Consider the following 21,665-nt stretch of genomic DNA (forward strand, 5'->3'; position numbering starts at 1 on the left):
AGCGTTCTATGTGCTCAAGGCCTCTCGGATTTCGTGCGCTGACACGCATCCCACTCAGCCTTCAGGTCTTTGCTTTAAGCTCACCTCCTCCAGGCAGCTCTCCAGGCTAGGCCCGCCTGGTCATAGACTCACACAGCATTTCTACTTTGCTTTCCAAACACTTTCTGAACGATAACTGACTTCGTTTGAGATCTGTTTTCTGCACAGGCCACAAGTGAGCTCAGCGTTGAGCTCAGGAGGCACACAGCAGACTTTGGTGAATGCATGAAGGGGAAGTTGAATGAGCAGAGCTAGTGTCAGAGTTGGCCCTGGGATGGAAGCTTTCTGGTAGCCAGCTCCGTGTTCATTCTGGAATATTCCATCCTGTCCCTGGAATTTCAAGGGACTTTCTTCATTGACTTAGTACCAATTTGTTTATTTTTCAGGTCACAATCTGTAGAGTGGCATCTTTTTCATGACTGAACAGCTCTTTCATTTTTTTATAAACAGTTCATTTCTGGAGCACCGTAGGAATTCAATAAAAGGTTTCATTTTGAATAAATGAGTCAGGTACATGCTTAAGAAATTACTCTTGTGTTTTATCAGAATGCCCATATTGTAAGTAAATCAGTGATTAAAAAATCATTTGCTTTTAATACAGTGCTTTTGAAGATAAACCTAACCCAAAAAAACCCTCTTGCTTCCTGCAAAATGCTGATGGCCTTGGGGAGTTATGTGCTTTTCTTGGACACTTTATTCTTAGCTTATTGCTGAAATCCGTCTCCACAGGCACAAATTTCTCCTCCAGACGTAATCCTGTCTGAGTTTGCTCTGGCCACCCCCTGGGCTCCTGCTCCCTGACCTTTCATTTGAGGGCTAATGGCCCCCAATGCTGTTTGCTTATCACCCAATTAATCACCCTTTCAAGTCCTTCCTGGGCTCTCCAGTGCCCTAGTCTTAGCTCCTTTATTATCCTCAGCTCCAGCCTCTCACCTCTGTTCTGCTAGCCTTGGTTAGCCGCCCGGTTGGCCTCCGAGTGGCCACCAAACACTTGGGCACATTTTCCTACTTCCTTCTGCTCAGGACCTGCCAGGCAGCCACTCTGGGGACGCGGTTTTTCAGTCCAGAATCAGGCACTCGATGTTTAAATGACTTGCCTAGGGCCACAGGCCGGTGTGTCAAAGAGCCTTGTCCCTGGCCACCGGGTCTTGCCTCGAGACTGTGCTCAGCGCCTCTGCCCCCAGTCTTCCCCGATCCTTCGCGGCTCACACCACCTGCTCTCCATGGCCTTGAACCCTGGCGGCGTCTTGGCGCTCATTTCTTCACTCCCATCTTCCATCTCCACCCTAGTGGCACCCAGTCCAGGGTCCCTCCATCTAGGCCTGAGGTTTGTTAGGGCCCGACCTTTGATCTTCCCTGCGGGACTGGGCAGGGCCCGGGGAGGCCGGGGACAGCCTCTTCCTTCAGTCCCATTCCAGTGTTCTGGGTGTGTGTGCATGCTCATGTGGTTATGCATGCACACGCACACATGCATGCATGCACTCATGCACATTCACACGCGCCTACCCACATACACACATGCACACGTGCATGCATGCACTCATGCACACTCACATGCGCCTACCCACATACACACATGCACACGTGCATGCATGCACTCATGCACACTGACATGCACTTACCCACATACACACGTGCACACGTGCATGCATGCACTCATGCACACTCACATGCACCTACCCACATACACACGTGCACACGTGCATGCATGCACTCATGCACACTCACATGCACCTACACACCTACACGCACACACGCACGCATGCACACATGCACTCATGCACACTGACATGCGCCTACCCACCTACACGCACACATGCACGCATGCACACATGCACTCATGCACACTGACACGCGCCTACCCACCTACACGCACACACGCACGCATGCACACATGCACTCATGCACACTGACACGCGCCTACCCACCTACACGCACACACGCACGCATGCACACATGCACTCATGCACACTGACATGCGCCTACCCACCTACACGCACACATGCACTCATGCACACATGCACTCATGCACACTGACACGCGCCTACCCACATACACACATGCACACACACACTCATGCACTCACACACGCCCGCGCACATACACATGCATGCACACACATGCGCACGTGCATATGCGCACACCCACACCCATCCATATACACACATGCATGCACACCCACGTACGCACATGCATGCACGACACACATGCAAGCACACACTCTTGCACACGTGCACACGCACGCTCGCACACACACACTTCTGCTCCACACCTCCCCAGTACTGCTCCTGGCTGCCTCTGCTCTGAAGGGGCCCAGAGCTGCTTCCCCTCCCCTCACCCACTGAGCACCAGGGCCCTGTATGTTTGTTATGGCAACGGGGTCCTCCCCGACACACACCCCTGTGTCTGGGAGGGCTGTGACTGGAGTTCTTGGTGGCTAGCCTCCAAACCTGAGAGATTACATCGTTCAAGAAACGCAAGGAGAGTGTGGGTGAATGTGTAGGTGCAGGGGGAGCGTGGGGGGTGTGCTTGGTAGCCTGTGGGTGAACCCTTAATTGTTAGTCCTGTTGGAGCTTGCTCTTTTGAAATAAACTAGAACAAAGGGCTGGTGATTAGGGCTCTCCCCCTGGGCCCTCTCAGTCTCTGGGGAAACAGCCACCAGCCTCTCCCACTCTCCCCCTTCTTGAAGCACGATATACCCGGAGACCCAAGGTCAGGTCTGCAGAGCTGTGATGAGAGACCCTCGGGCATTTCTCCCAGAACTGCCCAGTTGCCAGAGAAGGGTCTGCCTGCAGCCAGCCCGGGAGGGCTTTTCTGGGCTGGACTCCCTCCTTTGTTCCCAAGACACATAGTGATTTCCTTTAGTAAATTCCCAAGACACATGCACCCCCCACCCCAACATTGTCCTCTGGTGCCCCCTTATATTAGGGCACACCCCATCCCCTCTCTTGCTTGTCCTGACTCCTCTTTGAAGCTCTTTTGGCCAAGGAAAAAGCTGTTTCCCCCATCCAGGAGCCTTTTTCTTTCCTTCCCTCCCTTTTTTTTTTCTTTTCTGAGTTTTAAGTTTACTCTGAACTTCCAGTTTGCCTGTCCAAGGAGAAACTCCTCTCACTTCAGGACCGTGGGAAGAGCCTCCTACTTCTCTCTCCCCTCCGTAAAGTGATTAATCTGATCAAGGAGCATTACTATGAAATTGAGCATTGCCTCCATCATCAAGTGCAAACCAGTCAGCTGTCCAGAACCTTCCTTCCCCTATGGCAAATCTGACACTTACCAGAGCCAAGTATTTTGCTCTCGGGGGTGGAGCTCGTGTGAGCACCGTGCTTTTCACATAGACCACGGGGAGGTTTTCTGGATAACAGAGGCCTACCAGTATTTTCTTTTAAAGATACAATGTAATACGCTAACACTAAAACCTTATGAATAAATTCATCCCTCTTTTACTTATTTTTTATTTTTTTTTTAAGATTTTATTTATTTATTTGACAGAGAGAGAGAGACAGCCATCAAGAGAGGGAACACAAGGAGGGGGAGTGGGAGAGGGAGAAGCAGGCTTCCCGCTGAGCAGGGAGCCCGATGCATGGCTCCATCCCAGGACCCTGGGATCACCCCTGAGCCGAAGGCAGAGAAGGCAGATGCTTAACGACTGAGCCACCCAGGCGCCCCATCCCTCTTTTTATTATTCAGAGAGGTGTGTCTCAGTTTTGTGGTCTCTTTGGAGTATTTGTGGCCTCTTTGGTCACTGTCGATTAGCTGGGCAGAGGGTCTGAGTGGCCCACGTGCTGAAAGGGACTCATAATTAATTTCAGGGGTAAGGATACTCCCCTCCACAGTGAACAACGTGGGTGAGGCGCTTGATTGTAACCATAACAGTCCTAGGACTGATCTCCTAGGCAGGGGAAAATATCCAAAAGTTACTTTTTAAGAATTAACAGACTTTATTTTTTAGAGCAGTTTTAGGGGTACAGAAAAATGTGCCGAAACTGTCGAGTTCCCACATGCCTTCCCACCCCCCCACACACACTGTTTTCCCTATTAATATCTTAGAATAGCGCGGTACATTGGTTAGAATTGATGAACCAATACTGATACATCATTATTACCTAAGATCCGGAGTTCACATTAGGGCTCACTCTGTGGTGTACAGGTCCCCGGATTCTGACAAACGTATGATGTCAGTTTCATAAAGAAGAATTTCACCACCTATAAAAAAATAAAATATGCCCCACCTCTTCCTCCTCCTCCTCCTCCTTCAAGCTGTCAGGGGTCTTGTTACTATCTCCATGGTTTTGCTTTTTCCGGAGGATCTGTGGTTGGAATCGCTCAGTCTGTAGCCTTTTCACACTGCCTTCTTTCACTCAGAAACATGCATCTGGCTTCCTCCTTGGCTTTTCATGACTCGATAGCTCATTTCTTCTGAATGCTGAATAACATCCCGTTGTCTGGGTGGACCACAGTTTGTCCCTCCATCCACCTCCTGGACAGCTTGGGCGCTTCCAGGTGTTGGTAATGATGAATAAAGCTGCTGGGAACATTTATGTCACACGTTTTTGACTCTTTCGAGTAAAATACCCAAGCAGAAAGTACTTTTTTTTTTTTTTTAAGATTTTATTTATTTATTTGACGGAGATAGAGACAGCCAGCGAGAGAGGGAACACAAGCAGGGGGAGTGGGAAAGGAAGAAGCAGACTCATAGCGGAGGAGCCTGATGTGGGGCTCGATCCTGGAACGCCGGGATCACGCCCTGAGCCGAAGGCAGACGCTTTAACCGCTGTGCCACCCAGGCGCCCCCCAAGCAGAAAGTACTTTTAAAAATATGATGTTAAAGCCTTTTTTCCTAACGAGTCAGAAGGAAAATATTCTCCCCCTCCTCCTAGCTATCTTTCAAAAGACAAGGCAGGAGGTAGAAGGAGATGAAGCCAAAAGTGGTCGAATGTTCCTTTCGTTTGGGTGGGTCAGGTTCGCTCACCTAGACGGAGGCTCATGGAGCTCACCTTTAACTAGTCATGGAATCTTTAGGCGGTTAGATTGGTTATTGCCAAAATCTTTTAGAAGCATTGACAAAAGGGCAATGCAGGGACAAAAGTGCCCTGGAAAAGGTTTGTTCTGAGCATTTGCCCGGGGGGCTGGGGTAGGTTACTGTGGGATGTGGTGGGTGAAAATGAAAACCGATTTCATTTTTTTTTTTCCACTTTACCTAATAATTACATTTTATACGTCCTCCCCTGGTTTTATGACATTTTCCCCATTTCCAAAGTGGGCCTTTTTTTTTCTTTTGCATTTTTTCTTATTTTTAGTCTTCCATTTATATCAGTCTTCTAATCATTGTGGTTGTTCTCTAGGCTTTTGTGGTCCCAGAATTATCCAGCTTAGCTTTATAATTCTTGGCAATTGCTTTCTTATACCTCACCTCTTTAAATTGTTTTTCTCCATAGTGTATGTTCTGAACCAAATTTCTCCTTCAGTGACTTAGTGTGGCTTCCATTCTTTCCAGGGAAGGAGGTTTAATTTCGCTAGAAACAAACTGTGGCCTTCCTTGAGATTTAAATAGCACTGCTGCTTTATAATCAGTTTTCACAGGATCACAGTTTGGGCTATTGCTGGCCCACTGTTCTGGGTGCGCATGCAGGTTTTTTTGGAATTACCGTATATGCTTGAATATAAGGTCAAATGAGAGCACGTCCTGGTTGTCCTCCAAAAAGAGGACATGTCTCATTCCCAACAACAAAGTACTAGCTGGAAAAGCTACATGCACCTGGACTCACTTAGGACTTTGGAAGCTCTAGAAATCTCCTGAGGAAATGGATAGAGAGGGAGGCCAGGATGTTTTACATGGCTTTCATAATAACTTTTAGTGATAGGACCTCAGCATTGTGAGGGTTTGGGAGACGACTCCAAAAACAATTCACTGAGTGGTTAATTTATAGGGATTTTATATGGGCACGTATTATTTAAATGGCTTGTGATAAGATGACCAGCAAGTGATTCAAAAAGTGCTGTATGACCAACATCCGGTCAACTGAAGATCGTGCTACCCTGGTAATTCGGCACGAAATCTCTGTTATGCTGGTCCGGGCCGTGAAGAGTTTCATGGAATGTGAGGGTGTGGGAATAATATTTCTAAAGTTGACGTGATGGTACGTGCTCTTAAACATGATAGTGCAGCTCCGTAGATAGTTGATAATTCCATTGCATTTTAAAAAATTACCTATTTGTGTTTTCCAAAAACCCTTTACTGAGGGACAGTCTTCCCATTGGAAAAATGAGGCAGAGATTATCATATATTTGGGGTCACCCTGCATTTGGGCATACATGATACCCTTTAAAGGCTGACATAGTTTTTATATAGTCTGTGTATTGTTTCAACTGGATTCAAGTGAAAGGATCCAGTTCTCGCCCCCCCCCCCCCCCGTTGGTGGGTGCATGTGGACTGGGGGATATCGATATTCCTTAGCTGCAGGTTTCAACTCAGACCTACCTTCTCGTCCAAGTGTCCAGCACTAAGGCTACCAGCCACCTTCCAGTTTTGAAAGACATTGGACTTTTTTCTGCACTTGACTTTTTCCCATCTTGAAGTGCTTCCCAGTGCCTCCCTTCCTTGTCCCCGACTCCCTCCTCTCCTCCCCACCCTCTCCCTAGGCAATCTCCTGTCCTTTCAAGACTCAGCTTCCCCTTCCCACTGAGGTCGAAAATTGGTAGTTTGCAGGCCATGTCTTGCCTGCAAGGTTGGCCCATGCCCCCCCGTGACCCCCGTGAAATGGGATACTGCTCTCCCATTTGCTAAAAGTCCTAACAACTTCTCCCTTTTGTCCCACGACTTTGATGTAGTGTTGTCTGTTGTCATTTTTGCTTATGGTTATGCTGTTCTGTTCCTTTCAGTAGAGATATGAGGAAAAAAGATTTCTTTTGCCTGTGCCTCTATTCAAAAGTGGGAAAAATAAAAAAACGGGACCAAGAATGCTTTGTGTTTCAAAACCATGGAAGAGAACATGGTGTGTGTGTGTGTGTGTGTGTGTGTGTGTAAGAGAAGAACGTTCTCATATATTTAATACTAAAGATGTGTCTGAGTTGACAGCTTAAAGATGCTTATACTGTAATTATTGACTTAGATTGTTTTGATGACCAAATGTATACTTTTGCCCACATTTTTTTCTTCTGACGTCCAAAATGATCTCTTTGGTAATGTAGATGCATTAGTATTTACTGAGTACCAAGGATGTGCAAAGGTCCTGGGGTGCGGTGGTGAGCAAGGCCGCCATATTTCCTGCCATCTAGGAACTTACAGTTGGCTCGCGGAGATCCCACAGGCACCTCACATTCAGCATGAGCCTGGGCGCGTTTCTCCCTTCCACTCTTCAAGTGCCCTCTGTGTCAATGATCAGAGTCACCCACAGATTGATTAACAATCTTCATTCCATCTGCAAACTTAATTCCTTTCGGGTATGTAACATTAACATTCGCTGAGGCATAATACCAGGCATCAGGACCTGACATTTTTGGAGTGTTTTTCTGCCCACCATGATACCTGCTTGCTCAAATAGATGATCACCTGCCAGTTTGTGGGTGACACTTGGGCTCCATGCCTGGAGCTTGAAGGACTGATAAATTATGTCAGCCTTCAATTTTTTTTTTTTTTTTTTTTTTTAGCTGCTTCCTCGAATCTGTTCCTTCCCCTGGCTGGTGTTGCTCACCAGCTCACAAACATGTGGCCACATTTGTATTTCCTCACCTGTTCAGGCAGCGCCTGTCTCGAAGGATCCTTCCACTCTCTCCCAACCCCGTTTATTGAAATTCCAAGTTTCACCTTTGATCCCACTCCTTCCGGAAACTTCTCGTGATGTGTTCTGCCCTCAGTGCTCTCTGCTTTTCTGAAATCCTTCGGCTTGTTCAGTCTGCAGCAATTAATTGTATCGTGTTTATAAATATTTACTTATCGATTGTGTGAGTTTTGGCAGAAAGCTTTCTGGGCTGGTTCAAAGTGGTTCTCAAACGGTTTGTTTGCCTTCAGAAGCAAAATGTTATTCCACGATTTCAAATGCCTATCTGAAATCTTCTGTGGTTTTGTTTATTTCAGGGACTTGAAGATAGAAAATTTGCTACTAGATGAAGACAATAATATCAAGCTGATTGGTATGACTTTTTTTTTTTTAAGCAAGATTATCCTTACGTGTTGCGTTGTCAATTCTCAGTTACTTATTGCTGGATTATTGACTTTAGAAAATTATTCATGGTCTATTTCTCATCCCAGACAATACTCTAGGTCACCTCCTTTTACCGCCAATGTTTAATAATGGTTTTGAAAATGAAAATTAATTTTAATAATAGACATAATAGGAGGGTAGAAATACTGTAAAGTGACCATAAAATGAATTTCACAGCTACGAATAATTATTGGTTGGTGATGTGTTCTGTGGATGATTCAAACTTCAGCTTTTCATAAACTCAGGTGGATCTAAATTTTTATAGGGGTTATTTTTATTTCGATTAACCATAAGACTTCTTAAAAATAGTGGAAAATAGTTTAGTTTAGAGGTCTTTCAGCTTAGCCATGCTTTAATTCCCTTTCCATGAATATCGGGGCACCAAAGTAAAAGGGAACCCAACTAACCTTCCGTTTTATTATAATCTTTATCGAAGCCCCATTGTACAATGGTGGTTGTGCAGAGAGAAATCCCCACAGAGGGATAATCTAGAAGGAGGGTAATCAGAAGGAAGTTCCAGGATAGAGTGAGTCATAATTGGTTCATAATTCAGGGTCTATAAGCTAGTTCACTCCATGACTCATTTTCTAGAAGAATTCCATTTTTGTTTGCCTGTATGATTGCTCTTGGCAAAAGTCTCATGGCATAATTTTTACACCCAGATGTGAGTGCCATCACTGGTGCCTCTCTTTTCTTTCTTTTTCCCACCTCAGGTGTAAGTCATTTTTTCCATCTCAATGGCTTGAAAAAGGCTTTCTATCAGGAGAAAAGAGAAGGACCAATAGAACGTTGTGAATTTAACTCTCGTACCCAAGGAGGAAATTTTGTTTGGCAAATACTAAAAACCATCTCTAGACTCTCTGAAACATGTCATTCCAATAACCAATTAGATTCTTGGCTCCCGAAACCGAATTCCTTGGCTGGCCGATGAAGAGCCACCAACAGGTGTTAATGAATGAACATACCGGTCCTTAGAAAACTAACAAGAGGAAACCATTTTTTTTTTTTTAATTTCCCCCAAAAGTTTTTCAAGATCAGATGGTCTAAAAAGGACAGTTCAAAGAATTTTCTTTTTATCCTGTCGTTTCCCTATCGCATTTCAGTTGTCCCGAGGGCCAAATACAGAAGCATTAAACAGACAGAAGTTGAAATGCCTGCAGGATGCCTTTCTGGCCCTGATTTCCCGGATCTGTGTTATTAAACAAAGGCCCGTCCCAGAGGGGGGTGAGGAATGGAGGAAAGGAGATTGCTGGGTTCTCTGGCAGGCTGACGTGTAACTTGTCTTCAGAAAATGTGCAGGTGACAGAGACAGAGTTGGCCTAACGGCAACAGATCGTAAGAAAACAGGCCACGTGAAGGCCGGATGTCCGTTATAGTAAAAGTTAAAATAATTCACATCCCCTGTGCACCGTCCAGACTGAGGCCGAGGCAGGTCACCAGGGGGTGGTTTCCGTCTCCTAACCTGGCTCTGCTCCTACTGCCCCTTTTCTTCCCTCTTGCCTTCCTTCCCCTCTGGGCTTGCTCTCTCTGTCTCCCCAGGCGATAGCCCTAAACGATCACGTACAACTCTAGAAATGTACTGTGGAATGAACAGTGTTGAAAAGCACAGCTCTTTTTATTGGTTAGAAGTTTGGTCAGAAGTTTCTGGAAGAACCAATCTCTGTAAACAGTGGATACGTTTATAAGTAGCTCACAGATTGGCTGCCTGACAAACCCTCTTAGAGCGGACCTGTGCAGATAAGAGGAGGACATGCTCTCTGCACGTGAGAGCCCACTGTTCCCCTTGAGGAGAGCTGGATGCTGGCTCTTTGGGTTCACATGCCTCAGAGTCATCTCCGCTCAACATGGCAGCCGCTGGATTGGCACCCAGGCCAGGACACAAGTGGGTTCCGTCAGAAACTAGGTGTCAGAGACCACAGTTTCCAAGACTGCTGGCAAGGAGGCTCTGATCATTGGATTTCCCATTATTTGAACTTTTTATGTGGCTCCCAGGTCCCTCGTGACCAACATAACCCAAAAGTCCTACCTCCCACCTGTAATCCAAAGAGCCGTTAGAGTACCAGAGAGGACAACTGGGAACTGCCTTGTGTTTACCAATATCTGCTTTTCCGCATTTTTTCCAACAGGTCCATCACAAAGCTAGTGGTGGAAGCTGGAGGGAGGGAAGGCCCAGGGTCTTAGTGCGTTTTCTTGCCCCTGGGTCGGGCCGTTCGGATCCAGTGTTTCTATGACTGTCTTTTGCAACTTGAAAGCTCTTTGAACCTTTCCTTCAAAGGAATTACCTAGTTATTTTTCAAAGATGGATTACAGCCCTTTCCATTTCCTCATAAAATAGTTTTCCTTCTTTGAAATAATTTGATTTAAATAAATTTACTTAAGCCAGGTCTGCCATGTTTCAAAGAAACTAGAGCTAACTGGGGGTAAGATCTGATTTCATCAAGGTTTGTTTTCCCCTTGCGGAAAAAGCAGTCTGATGTTCCCTTAGAACAGGTTTGCACTTCAGTTTTCCACAGCAGCGTTCCCTGGGCGTTTTGTGAGATTCATTTTGCGGCTCGGAAAACTGAGGGTAGTGGGCTTCTCTATTTACCAGCTCTAATTGGGGCAGGCCTGGGTGACACCCGGGAGGGGGACTTCTCTCTAGTTTCACTGTTCTAATTATAGGCATGTGTCTAATGTTTTAATAATTACCCTTAAGGGTGTGAAAAGGACCGGTTATTTCTCCACAATATATTTTAAATGAAACCCTTCTGGCGGTGAGGTCAACACTAAGTCATTTAAAATGCAGATTTTCTCTCCTCCCCTCACCAGATCATTTGCTAATTTATCTTCTTGAAACTGTGTTTAAGACAAGGCAAGGCACTGTGTTCTCCAGCTTGCCTGGGAGCGGAGCGGGGGTGCAGGGGTGGGGGGGTCAGGAGGGGTGTGTGGGCGGTGACCTGGTCTCTTATCTTGCCCTGCCCTCTTGGTGTCCAGCAGTTCTTTACAGACCCCAGTCCAGGAGTGGAGGGACCGACCAGAATGAGGCAGTCCTTGGCTGTGACTGGCACCCCACTGAGATGAGACAGGAGTCTTTTGATTTAATGTCAGAAATCTAGAGAGAAGCTTTATGGGACTCCTAGGAGATCGGGCCTCTAACGTGGCTATTTGCGGAACTTCCCTTAAAATGTTGCCCCCCAAACAATGTAATCTTTATTCCATGGTGCTCTTTTTTGCATTTGTTGTTTTATTAAAATTTCTTTAGGATGATTTGCAGATTCAAAGCATTTAAGCCACCATCCAATTTCAAGCACGCTATGATTTTTCCCTTCTACAAAAATATTCGCCCTCTCCCCTTTTCTTCCCTGTGTCAGCGAGATACTCCAGGGGTCTGAGAGGTCTGAGAACAGGGGCCCTCAGATCCTTTGGCACAGAGATCTCCCCTTAAGATGGGAAGCGGGGGCCCCTGTGGCTCCCGTAGGGGCCTTCTTGGGGCAGGTTATGTGGGACCTACTGGTGTGGACTGGGCTGGCAGGGGGAAGAGGGGTAGGAAATGGGGGCTGGGTGGAGGTGAGGGTGGGAGAGTAGGGAGCAAAGGGAAGCTACGAGAAAAAAGCGTGGAATTATAAGAAACAAAAGCAAAGGAAGAGTTAGATGTGTCCCCATGCAGTATCCCCGGGTGGTTTGCCAATCCCTGGGGTAGGTTCTCGTTCTTCATCTCCAAGCCTGGAGCCCTGAAGAATTTCCAGAGCTCTGCCTGGCAGGGGTTCTGTCTGGGGACACTCCTTCATGACACAGCCTCAGCCAGCGACTGTGGGGAGAAATTTCTAGTGGTGCATCTTGACTTCATGGACTTAGAGTCACTTCAGGCCCATCCCGTGTTCCTCTTTTCCTGAGCTTTCCCAAACCGTTACAGCAGTCATGCGCTTGCATGGGGAGGCACATTAGTCAAGGAGAAAACACAGTAGTGAAAGTCGGTATAAGTCCTGCCGGTTGAGAAAGGACAGAGTTTTGTTCAAGTCATGGAGCCAGTCTCTGGCCACTGAGCCCTGTGGGCAGAGTCTCCTATTTGGGGGACAAGAACCGTCATACTCAAGTTGAAGTTCAAAGGAGAAGCCATGATCTGAATTCTGGGGATCAGCAAAGACGGAGGAAAGATATCAGATGAGGACAGAACGCTGACAACTCTGATCACCCGTCCAGTGCAGTTCTGTGAGGATCAAACGAGTATACACGAAGCAAAAGGTGTCCCGGGCCCAGCGAGCTTTGGACGCTTCGGGCTCTCCTTTGCTTTCCCATTGGCTTTCATCATCCCAGAACAAGGTGACGCGAGGAGGTCCCTTAGTCTTCCTGGCGTTAGCGTTCCCGCCGTTGTCTAAATCATCACGGGTGTAGTTTTCCCTCTTCCAGTCCCCACATACCGCTACATGCATCGAGAGCATTTTCAGAAGACTTGAATGAAATTGAAACATTGAGCCGAAAAAGTCGAGTCTAAATGGGGGGGGATCGCATGTCACCCAGGGTGACGCTGACCCCAGCTGGAGAAAACAGATCTTCCGTCAGCGTTTTCCCACATGGCCCCTTGAAAGCCAGCTCGCTGACTCCGAGGCCGCTGCTCGGTCTCGCTTCCTGCCTTTAGTCCTAGAAAGCGAAGGCTCTCTTTTTCCTGGATGACTCATTTGCAAGGTTTGATGAGAATATGTTTTGGTTCAACATACTTTTAGCTCTAGCTGGATTTTACAGGGAGGCCTGATATAAAATGTTTCCAGGCTTGAGACCCACAGCCAGAGGTTACGGTCCGCAGCTGCCAGTGTTCCTCTGGGATGCTAAATGATGTGTTGGCCTCAGAGAACGTTTCCTTTCCTGCTGCCCCAGGTTGGGTTGTTTTTGGTTTTTATTTTTTTTCCCCTCTTCCATTTCGCAGTTTTCTAATTCAGAGCTGCTTTCATCTTCCCCTCTTTGCAGACTTTGGTTTGAGCAACTGCGCGGGGATCCTGGGCCACTCGGACCCGTTCAGCACGCAGTGTGGCAGCCCGGCCTACGCCGCGCCCGAACTTCTCGCCAGGAAGAAATATGGCCCCAAAATCGATGTCTGGTCCATGTGAGTTATGGAGCTTATGAAAGGGAATGCTCCCTCCCCTTGTGTCTGCTCTCCCTTTCTTAGGAACTAACCTTTGAGTATTTGATGAGAAGGGTGTTGTATTACAGGCTCTGGGATAGATATCCGGCGTTTCTCTGGGGCCCGGCTTTCCAGCTCTGTTCCTTCTGGTCGGTTCTCCACAGACCACCAGAGAGACTTTTGCCAAAAGTCATTCTGTTGCTGGGGAGACCAGAAAACAAAGTCCTGAGCTCACAGAACTCATGTTCTGGTTTTATGAGTCACTCCTGTGGTTCCCCGGCTTAAAATCGTCCCGCAGCTTTCCATCGGCTCCAGAAGAAAGCCCCCCGTGCCTCGCCCACGCTCCCGCCTCTACCCCTCCTACCCTACCCTCTGCTCACCACTCCTCAGGCACGTTGGCCTCTGTTTCATCTTTCCCACCTCTGGGCTTTGCACCTGCTATTTCCTGGGTCTGGAATGCCATTCCCCAGCTCTTCGGGTGCCCTGTCCACTCCCACATTCCAGTTTTAATCCAGTGTCACCACTGCAGAATCCATCTGGGAGTTCCCTGTTGGAAAGGCCTCACAACGCTGTCTCCTCACCCTTGCAAATCCCTCTCCAGCACGGGAAGGATGCTGCATGAGGTTGGGGACCTTACGGGTCCGCTTCACCAGTGTCCCGTGCAGTGTGGGCCACCAGGGGCAAGCTCAGTCACCGCTGAAGCGATGAGTCATGGGTCGCCACAGCGTTGCTGAGTCCAGAATCCCATGGTCCCCATGCCGAGTGAGCCCCTCAGCGTCAGGCATGAATGGTAGAGGGAGCCGTGCAGGGTCCTGGATCCTGGGGTAGGGACCAGGTTCCTCACCGAGGGGAAATGGGCTGTAGCCAGAGAGTGGACTCCTGATGAAGACGGAAGCTGGCGATGAGGGCGGCTCATTTGAACCCAGAGTGTGTAGATCCGGTACATTTCTGGAATTCCCCTGCTTCCCTCCCTCCTCGCTCCATGTCCCTTGTCCAGATTGGAGAAAAGCTGACGTTTGCCGCATGCTTGGTGTATGGCACCCAGCGTGGCACTTAATTTTTGCAGTAACCCAGTGAAACTGTTACTCTCCGTTATCCCCATTTTATGGGAGAAGACACCCATCACAAGAGACATTAAGAAAATTTCTTAAGGTCACGGGGCTACTAAGTGGTGGAGCTGAGGTTTGAACCAGGCAGACTCTGGGGTCTCAAGATAAAGGACTGAATCATGAACCTAGCCCCATCGCCTCATGAGAAGCCATCCTCCCTCTCTGTCTCTCCCCATCTGTTCTCTAGTGGACTCCGCATTGTTTCCTGTCCCTCGCGTGCACTGTTCCTTCACCCAGGGATTCTTGTCCCTGCTCCTGGACTGCTTCTCTTTCCCTCTTCTTTTCTGGGATGGCACCTCCCTTGGGCAGCCCTCCCTGCCTCCTACAGCTGGCTTTGAGCCCCTGGTGTCTCATTTGTTTCCTGCGCCCTACTCCCCTGGCGCTCACCCCATGGTCACGGCTACCCTGCCCGTGGCCCTGCTCTGCAGGCCGATGGGGCAGGACACCAGGCACGGAGCTGGGGCTAGAGAAAGGAGGGAAGGGAGGGAGGGACAGAAGCTACAGGGTCAGGGGCTACAGTTGGCAGAGGAAGCGAACAGAGCCACGGGACCTCTCGCAAGGGTCTCGTAAGGGTCTGGAAGTGAAGGGAGCTCTGGAGGTTCCAGTGGGAGGTGAGGGGAACCGGAGCCCAGCATGAGATGCTGGGGACAACAGCATTCCCTGCACTTGGGTGCAGCTCGTCACAGGGTAGCGGGGAGTCAGCGTCCGTTCCTGGGTGGGCTGAGGGCTCCGCGCTAATCATCCCTGTTGATCCTCAGGACAGCAGCGAGTGTGTAAGCGGTGGAGATGCACTTTCCACTCCCGGCTCTTCACCCAGAAGCCTGCGCTCCCAGTTACTTTCCTGACCTGTCAAGAGGTGGTGTGGTCAGGGCTGTAGCTGGAGAGTGTGTGGTGTGCTTATGGCCCCCTGGGAAGGGTGTGGGGGGCCGCCGGAGTCGGTGGGAATGGTAGCAGGAAGCCCCGGCGGAGGAAGCCTTCTCCTTGAGGGACCCTGGGTTGTTGGGCCGGCACTGCTGATTCACAGGCTCTTTATTCTGTGCCCAGAAGGGCCTCAGAATCCTTCTTAACATAACCATGGATCAGAATCGATACTTGAGGGTGAAATCCATTCTTGGTCTCTTTCAGTGCGTAAGAATTCTTGCATGTGTCTGGCACATGTAAATATTTATTAAGGGATGAATATAAATGTTAGAGTCTGTAATCACCTTCTCTCCTTAACAGTTCAGGAACTCACTTATGCTAAATGGAGAGCTCTGCAAGGGACCATTTGTGCACACAAAGAATAAGTAAATAAAAAGGCTGTGGAGCGTAGGGAGCCTGAAAGGCCAAGAGGTCCAGAGGTGTGGTATAACTGCTGGGGTGGGAGCCATAATGACCACAGGGACGAGAAGCTGGAGAGCAGGTGACAGTGTCCTCCTTGGGCCCTGCTCTCCCAGGGACCGAAGGATAGGTGTCATCACGAGTTGTCATGGTGACGAGGCTCCGCCTATGAAGGGGGACCTTTCCACTCCATGACTGGCAGAGCAGGCAGCTCCTCACCGTCTAGAAGCGTTGGTAGAAGGAAGGAGCCTTGGGGATTGTCAGAGCTGCAGGGGAGCTCCTGGGCACGTTTCACCTGCATGGAGCCTCTCGTCCCCTCGTGCTGACTGGAGGATGGGAGGAAATCATTTCTCCTGTCTGGGGAAAATCCAGGGGGCATGAAAGGCGTCTGAGGGTCAGGTGTAAGCTCAGACTTTGTTCCTGCCCCTCCTGCCAAGTGCCTGGACTTGGGGAAGAAATCCACAGTTAGGGACCACAGGTGCTCTATTTCTCAGTTTTCGGGACCCATGATTCAAATAAAGGGGCCTGGTCTCCAGCCACCTCTTGTGTCCCCATCCATCAGCCAGAAGCAGGGACTCCAGTCGGAAGGTGGAATCAGAGGAGGGAAGGTGGAGGGGAAGCTGCGGGAGGGATGGAGGTGACCCAGAACACTCGCTTCTCCCCTCCACCCTGGTTTCTGTTGCCGTTGGGCTGTCTGGAGCTGCTGGACATTTCTTTGCTCACCTCCCACTTAGTTGCCTTTTTTTCCCCCCAAGAAGGTGATATGCTGCTTAAGGTCTTCTGAAAAGCTCTCATCAGGCCTCATTCTTGGTCCTGGTGCCAGAGACTAATGTCTGGTCACGTCTTTGACAAATAGTAACACACCGTCCACACCTTGGTCTTTCGGTGGATGGTGCGATCGCCCTGAAGGCTGATGGGGGATCTCTAGGTAGACCAGAAACTCCGTGTGCTAGTCCCCTGTGGTGGGGAGTCGTGGTAGGGATTCTCACCCTGTTTAGCCACGAAGGACCCTGTTTTATTCTAATAAACGAGGTTTCCCTGGAGCAAGATGGGTTTAGCTGACCCTGGAACATTCTCTAGGGGATGAGGCCACAGGACCCATGCCTAATTCACAGGGATGGCATCAATTAGGCCCCTTCTCGAAGCCGTTGATAAATCTTAAAAAACAAAAAAAAGCCACATGAGCAACAGATATAGCTTACCAGCAGTTTGTTCACTCGGCAACCATGTGTTGAGCCAGGCGCTGTGCCGAACTCTGAGTGCACAACAGGGGTTGAAACAGCCGAACAGCCTTGGTCAGTCCCTGCTCCTGCAAAGATCGTTATTAATGCTCGCGTCCCTCGGACTGAGTGACACGCAGTGTTCCAGGGGCTTTGCAAGTATTAACTCATCTCCTCTGCTTAGCAGCCCTTCAGGGGAGTGCTCTGTGATCCCACTTTACCGATAAGGAAACTGAGGCCCAAAGAGTCTTGGGCCCTTGCCCAAGTGGCACTGAGGTGTAGAGCCAGGATTTGACCAAGCTGGCTTGACTCTAGAGTTTGCCTTAAATCGTCACTCTTTACTGCTTCTCCTTCTACTATGTTGTGCTTCGTCTCGTGGGGTTTACATTCTACTGGGGCAAACAGTTTTTAAACAAGCTATAGCTGGGTGTGGGAACAGCTGTGGAGGAAGTGGGTGGATACAGCAAACGAGGATGGGGGTGGCCTCCAGAGGAGGGAACCTTAAAGCCAAATCCTTAGGGTGAGTAGAACTGAACTCTGGAGAGAGACATGTCAGGGAGGAAGGCCGGAGACACAAGGAACAGGATGTGGCAAGGCCGGGGTGGGGGTGGGGTGGGGTGGGGAGGTGTGGGAAGGGGTTTGGGTTCCGCCCTAAAGGTGGTGAGAAGCCACTGGAACACTATAAGCAGGTGGGTGACAACATGTTATGGATCGAATTGGGTTCTCTTCCCGAAAGACATATCGGAGTCCTAACCCCCAGTGTCTCAGAATGTGATGTTATTTGGAGAGAAGGTCTTTATAGGGGTAATCCAGTGAAAACGAGGTCATAAAATCCAGTACGACAGACGTCTTTATAAAGGGGGGAAATTTGGACACAGAGAGACACAGGGAGAACGCCGTGTGGGGCTGAAGGCAGATCTCATAGTGCTGTATCTCCGAGCTCAGAAACACCAGATTTCCAGAAACCCCCAGAAGGTCTGGGAGCAGCATGGAACAGGTTCTCCCTCCCAGCCTTCAGAAAGCACCAACCCTGGCTGACTCCTGGGCTTGGACTTCGAGACTCCAGAACCATGAGAAAATCAATTTCTGTTGTGTAAGCTCTGGAATCTCAGGAGAGGCCAGAAGTAAACTGATGAGGGAAAACTCTCCAATCCAGATCCCAAGAGCCATTCTCCCTCCCAGGAAGTATGAAATGAGTCCTGTCCTGAATCAAGTTCACCAACAGACGAATGAAGTAGACTCCCAGAATTCTTGGTCATCTCTTACCCAGTGGAGCGAAAGCCTCCATCAGCCACCCAGCAGAGAGCCCCACACGGTTCGATTGTAAATCCAGATTCTCCAGCATTGCTGCTATTTGTAGGTAAGAAGTTACTGGCTGTATGAAAACCAAAAAGCAAAGAAAACCACAAAACATGCAGAATTTCGTTCACGCAATGGTGGAAGAGTCCCCGGGAGTAAGAGAGGACAAGGCCTAGTGCATAGACACTTTTCGAGAAATGTCTGTGTCATGTTACTAACTTTTCAGTGGGCAAAGCCGGCTGCATGGCCAACCTGGAATCACAGGGAGAGAGAGAAGATTCCACCGTGTGATGGGGGCGGGGGGGTGGTAAGGAATGTGTGGGCTTTGTGTGTTTGTTTTGTTTTGCAATCGAACATACTTATCTACTGCTGTGAACTGGACTGTAGCCCCCCAAAATCCATACATTGAAGCCCTAATTCCCCAGCTTGATGGAATTGGAAGTGGAGCCTTTGAGAGGTCATGAGGGTGGAGTGCCCGTGATGGGACAAGTGTCCTTACAAGGAGAGAGTCCGAGAGCTTGCTTGCTCTCCAGCAGTGAGGACAAAGCAAGGAGGTGACTACCTGCAAAGCCCGGAAGAGAGCTCACCGCAGCCCGGCCATGGTGGCTCCCTGCTCTCAGACTCCGGGCTCCAGAACTGTGAGAAAATCAATGTCTGTTGGTTGAGCTCCCCCATCTGTGGTATTTTGTCATGGTGGCCTGAGCTGACGAAGACACCTACTTACCTACATGTGTTACCTGTAAACAATTCCGGCATGTCGGGAGGCACAGGCATAGCTGGGTCAGTTCCAGAAGCCATCAGAAGAGAATTTAATCTGCTTCTGAGGCAAAAAGTGGAGTTTGCCAGGTGGAGGAGAGGAGAGGAAGATTTCCAGGCAGAAGGAACAGCATATGCAGAGGCTTGAACGTATGAAAACCTGATTACTATCATTCTTGATCCTGGAGAAAATGAAAAACTTCAGAACCTTCTTTAAGAGATTAATTTTCCACTGCTTTGGGGTGTTGTGTCTGAGATACTGGTTAGGTTTCTGTTTGGTCCCCATGACTTTGCTGGCAGAATTGGAAATGGAAAACCCAAAGAGAATTTAATTTAAAAGGCCTTTTAAGAAAGAGAGCGAAAATGGAACCAATTTTCTTTTTGGGTCAGACACTGTTATTATAAAACATCCCTTTTTATCGTTCTGAAACAACAGAATGAAGAATTCACTTCTCAAATCAAAAGCAAACTTCTGCCTCCAGAGATTTGGACCTTGAGGGATGGAGGAGGCTTTTCTCCAAGACTTCTGGGACTGACTTGGAACGAAAACCAGCTTGTCACTCACGGAAGCCTTTGGAAGGCGAGCTCTTTCCACAAATGAGGCCCCCAGGACCCCCCTCCTCTAGTGAATCAGGCATTAGCAATGTCAGTGGAAAATGGTGTATGCTGTCTTGGGGCTTTTCCACTATTTTCAATGGTCTTCATTTTCATGTATGAATATCTTTCAAATCATTTGTGTCTTACCTGTAATCGAGATGACTGGAATATCTCGATCTCCAGTGAACTTTGAGATGTCAGACCCGAAAGCAAAAATGTTCGTTCCGTGGTAGTGAACCGTTTTTATGGTTAACTGACTTTTCCTCAGAGTGGCATATATGCTAGTTAAAAAACACTAATGCAGATGTACTCTTTAAATGAAAAGAATAAAAGTTAACTTTATTTTCAGAATATGACAGTGCTCTTTTGAGAACTTTGGTGAATCTCTAAGAATAAGGAAAATAGGGATTGAGAGTCCTATTCCCAAAACATTGGAAATGCTATATTGTTTCACGCAAAGCTGCTCTCTGTTCTCCTGGGAGTGCCTGGGGTGGGTGAAGAATGTATGTGAAGACCTGGTGCCTAGTGGAGGGTCACGTACAACACACCCAGACCAGCATCCCAGTCTCACTGCATCTCTTTTCACTTAGTGGAAAAAGTCTCTCTCCAGTGCTGTCCCTTTGGGTAGACAGGTTGGCTGAAGGGAGCCATCTTGTTTCCAGCCCTGCTCAGGCCTTTAGGCCTTAGATTCTGTGTAAGTTCTGCCAGATACCAACAGCTACTGCCATTGGTCATATGGGGAAGAATAGCATTTTCTTTCCATTTATATGCCCTCAAAATGGCAGGAGAAGGAGGCAGAAACAGGAGACCTATGACTTCCTTTGGGTAGCTTAGGGCTTTTGACTTTTACCAGAGAAATTTCCTTTTTTTTTTCTTTCTTTTTTTGGTAGCTAGCCTGTGCATTTAAAATAGAAGAGGGGAAGGAGGAAGGGAAAATGAGGAAAAAGTGTTAAATCCACAAGAAGGTAATTTCTTTTTTTTTTTTTTTTAAAGATTTTATTTATTTATTTGACAGAGATAGAGACAGCCAGCGAGAGAGGGAACACAAGCAGGGGGAGTGGGAGAGGAAGAAGCAGGCTCACAGCAGAGGAGCCTGATGTGGGGCTCGATCCCATAACGCCGGGATCACGCCCTGAGCCGAAGGCAGGCGCTTAACCGCTGTGCCACCCAGGCGCCCCAAGAAGGTAATTTCTTGTGGAACATAGTCCATTTTAAGGAGCAGTCATGAAGTTTGAGATTTTCTAAATGGACACATCTGTTCCCACTCTACTTTCAAGGTTTTATTTATTTTATTTTTTAAAGATTTTATTTATTTGACACAGAGAGAGAGGGAGAGAGAGAGCACAAGCAGGGAGACCAGCAGGCAGAGGGAGAGGGAGAAGCAGGCTCCCTGCTGAGCAGAGAGACCCATGCGGGACCGATCCTAGAACCGTGGGTTCATGATCTGAGCTGAAGGCAGATGCTTAACCGACTGAGCCACCCAGGCGCCCCTCCTTTCAAGACTTTAAATCAGAAGTTGTATTGAAAGTCGGTGCTGAAAGATGGAAAGATGTTTCTTTTAGGCAGAGAGTTATTTTTAATTTTTCGGAGGCAATTCCTTTCTTGAAGAATCACACAGAAGCCCGGTGTGTCAGCTGAGGGTCTCTCAGCTTCATTCTGGTATAAACTGGGCAGTTCCCAAGGATGTTGCCCACCGGCCCTGTGCGAACAGTAGCCAGACACCCCCAGGGGCAGCACAGCTCTGTCCATTACTTTGTTCCTTGTGTCCTGCTAAAGGTGCTGTCCAACTTCTCCAGGACGGTCCAACTCTCTGTCTTTCCTCTCTTGGATGATAGGTGACACTCCAGCTTTTTCTCCAGGGAGTATCTCATTATCTGAGTAAACATGAGGACCACCATTGGGCTTCCCGACTTAATCCCAAAGATTCGGCATTTATATTTCATGGGGCCCCATCCCTTCATCTTCCTGCTTTTCTTCGTTTTCACCTTATCTTTCCCTTTTGATGCCAGCATATTCCACATTGGCCAGT

At 48.3% G+C, this 21,665-nt stretch overlaps 1 protein-coding gene across 3 annotated transcripts in view; it reads left to right on the forward strand.

Annotated features, from left to right (window-relative positions):
* HUNK (hormonally up-regulated Neu-associated kinase) overlaps nucleotides 1-21,665 on the forward strand; it is a 102,206-nt gene that overhangs the window by 44,532 nt on the left and 36,009 nt on the right. For all 3 annotated transcript variants that reach the window (XM_045785506.2, XM_045785507.2, XM_045785510.2), the window contains exons 3-4: nucleotides 8,114-8,169; nucleotides 13,182-13,317. In XM_045785506.2, the coding sequence (XP_045641462.2) occupies nucleotides 8,114-8,169; nucleotides 13,182-13,317 (192 nt within the window). The remainder of the gene's footprint in view (nucleotides 1-8,113; nucleotides 8,170-13,181; nucleotides 13,318-21,665) is intronic.

This window comes from Ursus americanus, chromosome 4 (assembly GCF_024610735.1).
Source record: "Ursus americanus isolate L20-20 chromosome 4, mUrsAme1.1.p, whole genome shotgun sequence".
Classification (NCBI taxonomy): Eukaryota; Metazoa; Chordata; class Mammalia; order Carnivora; family Ursidae; genus Ursus; species Ursus americanus.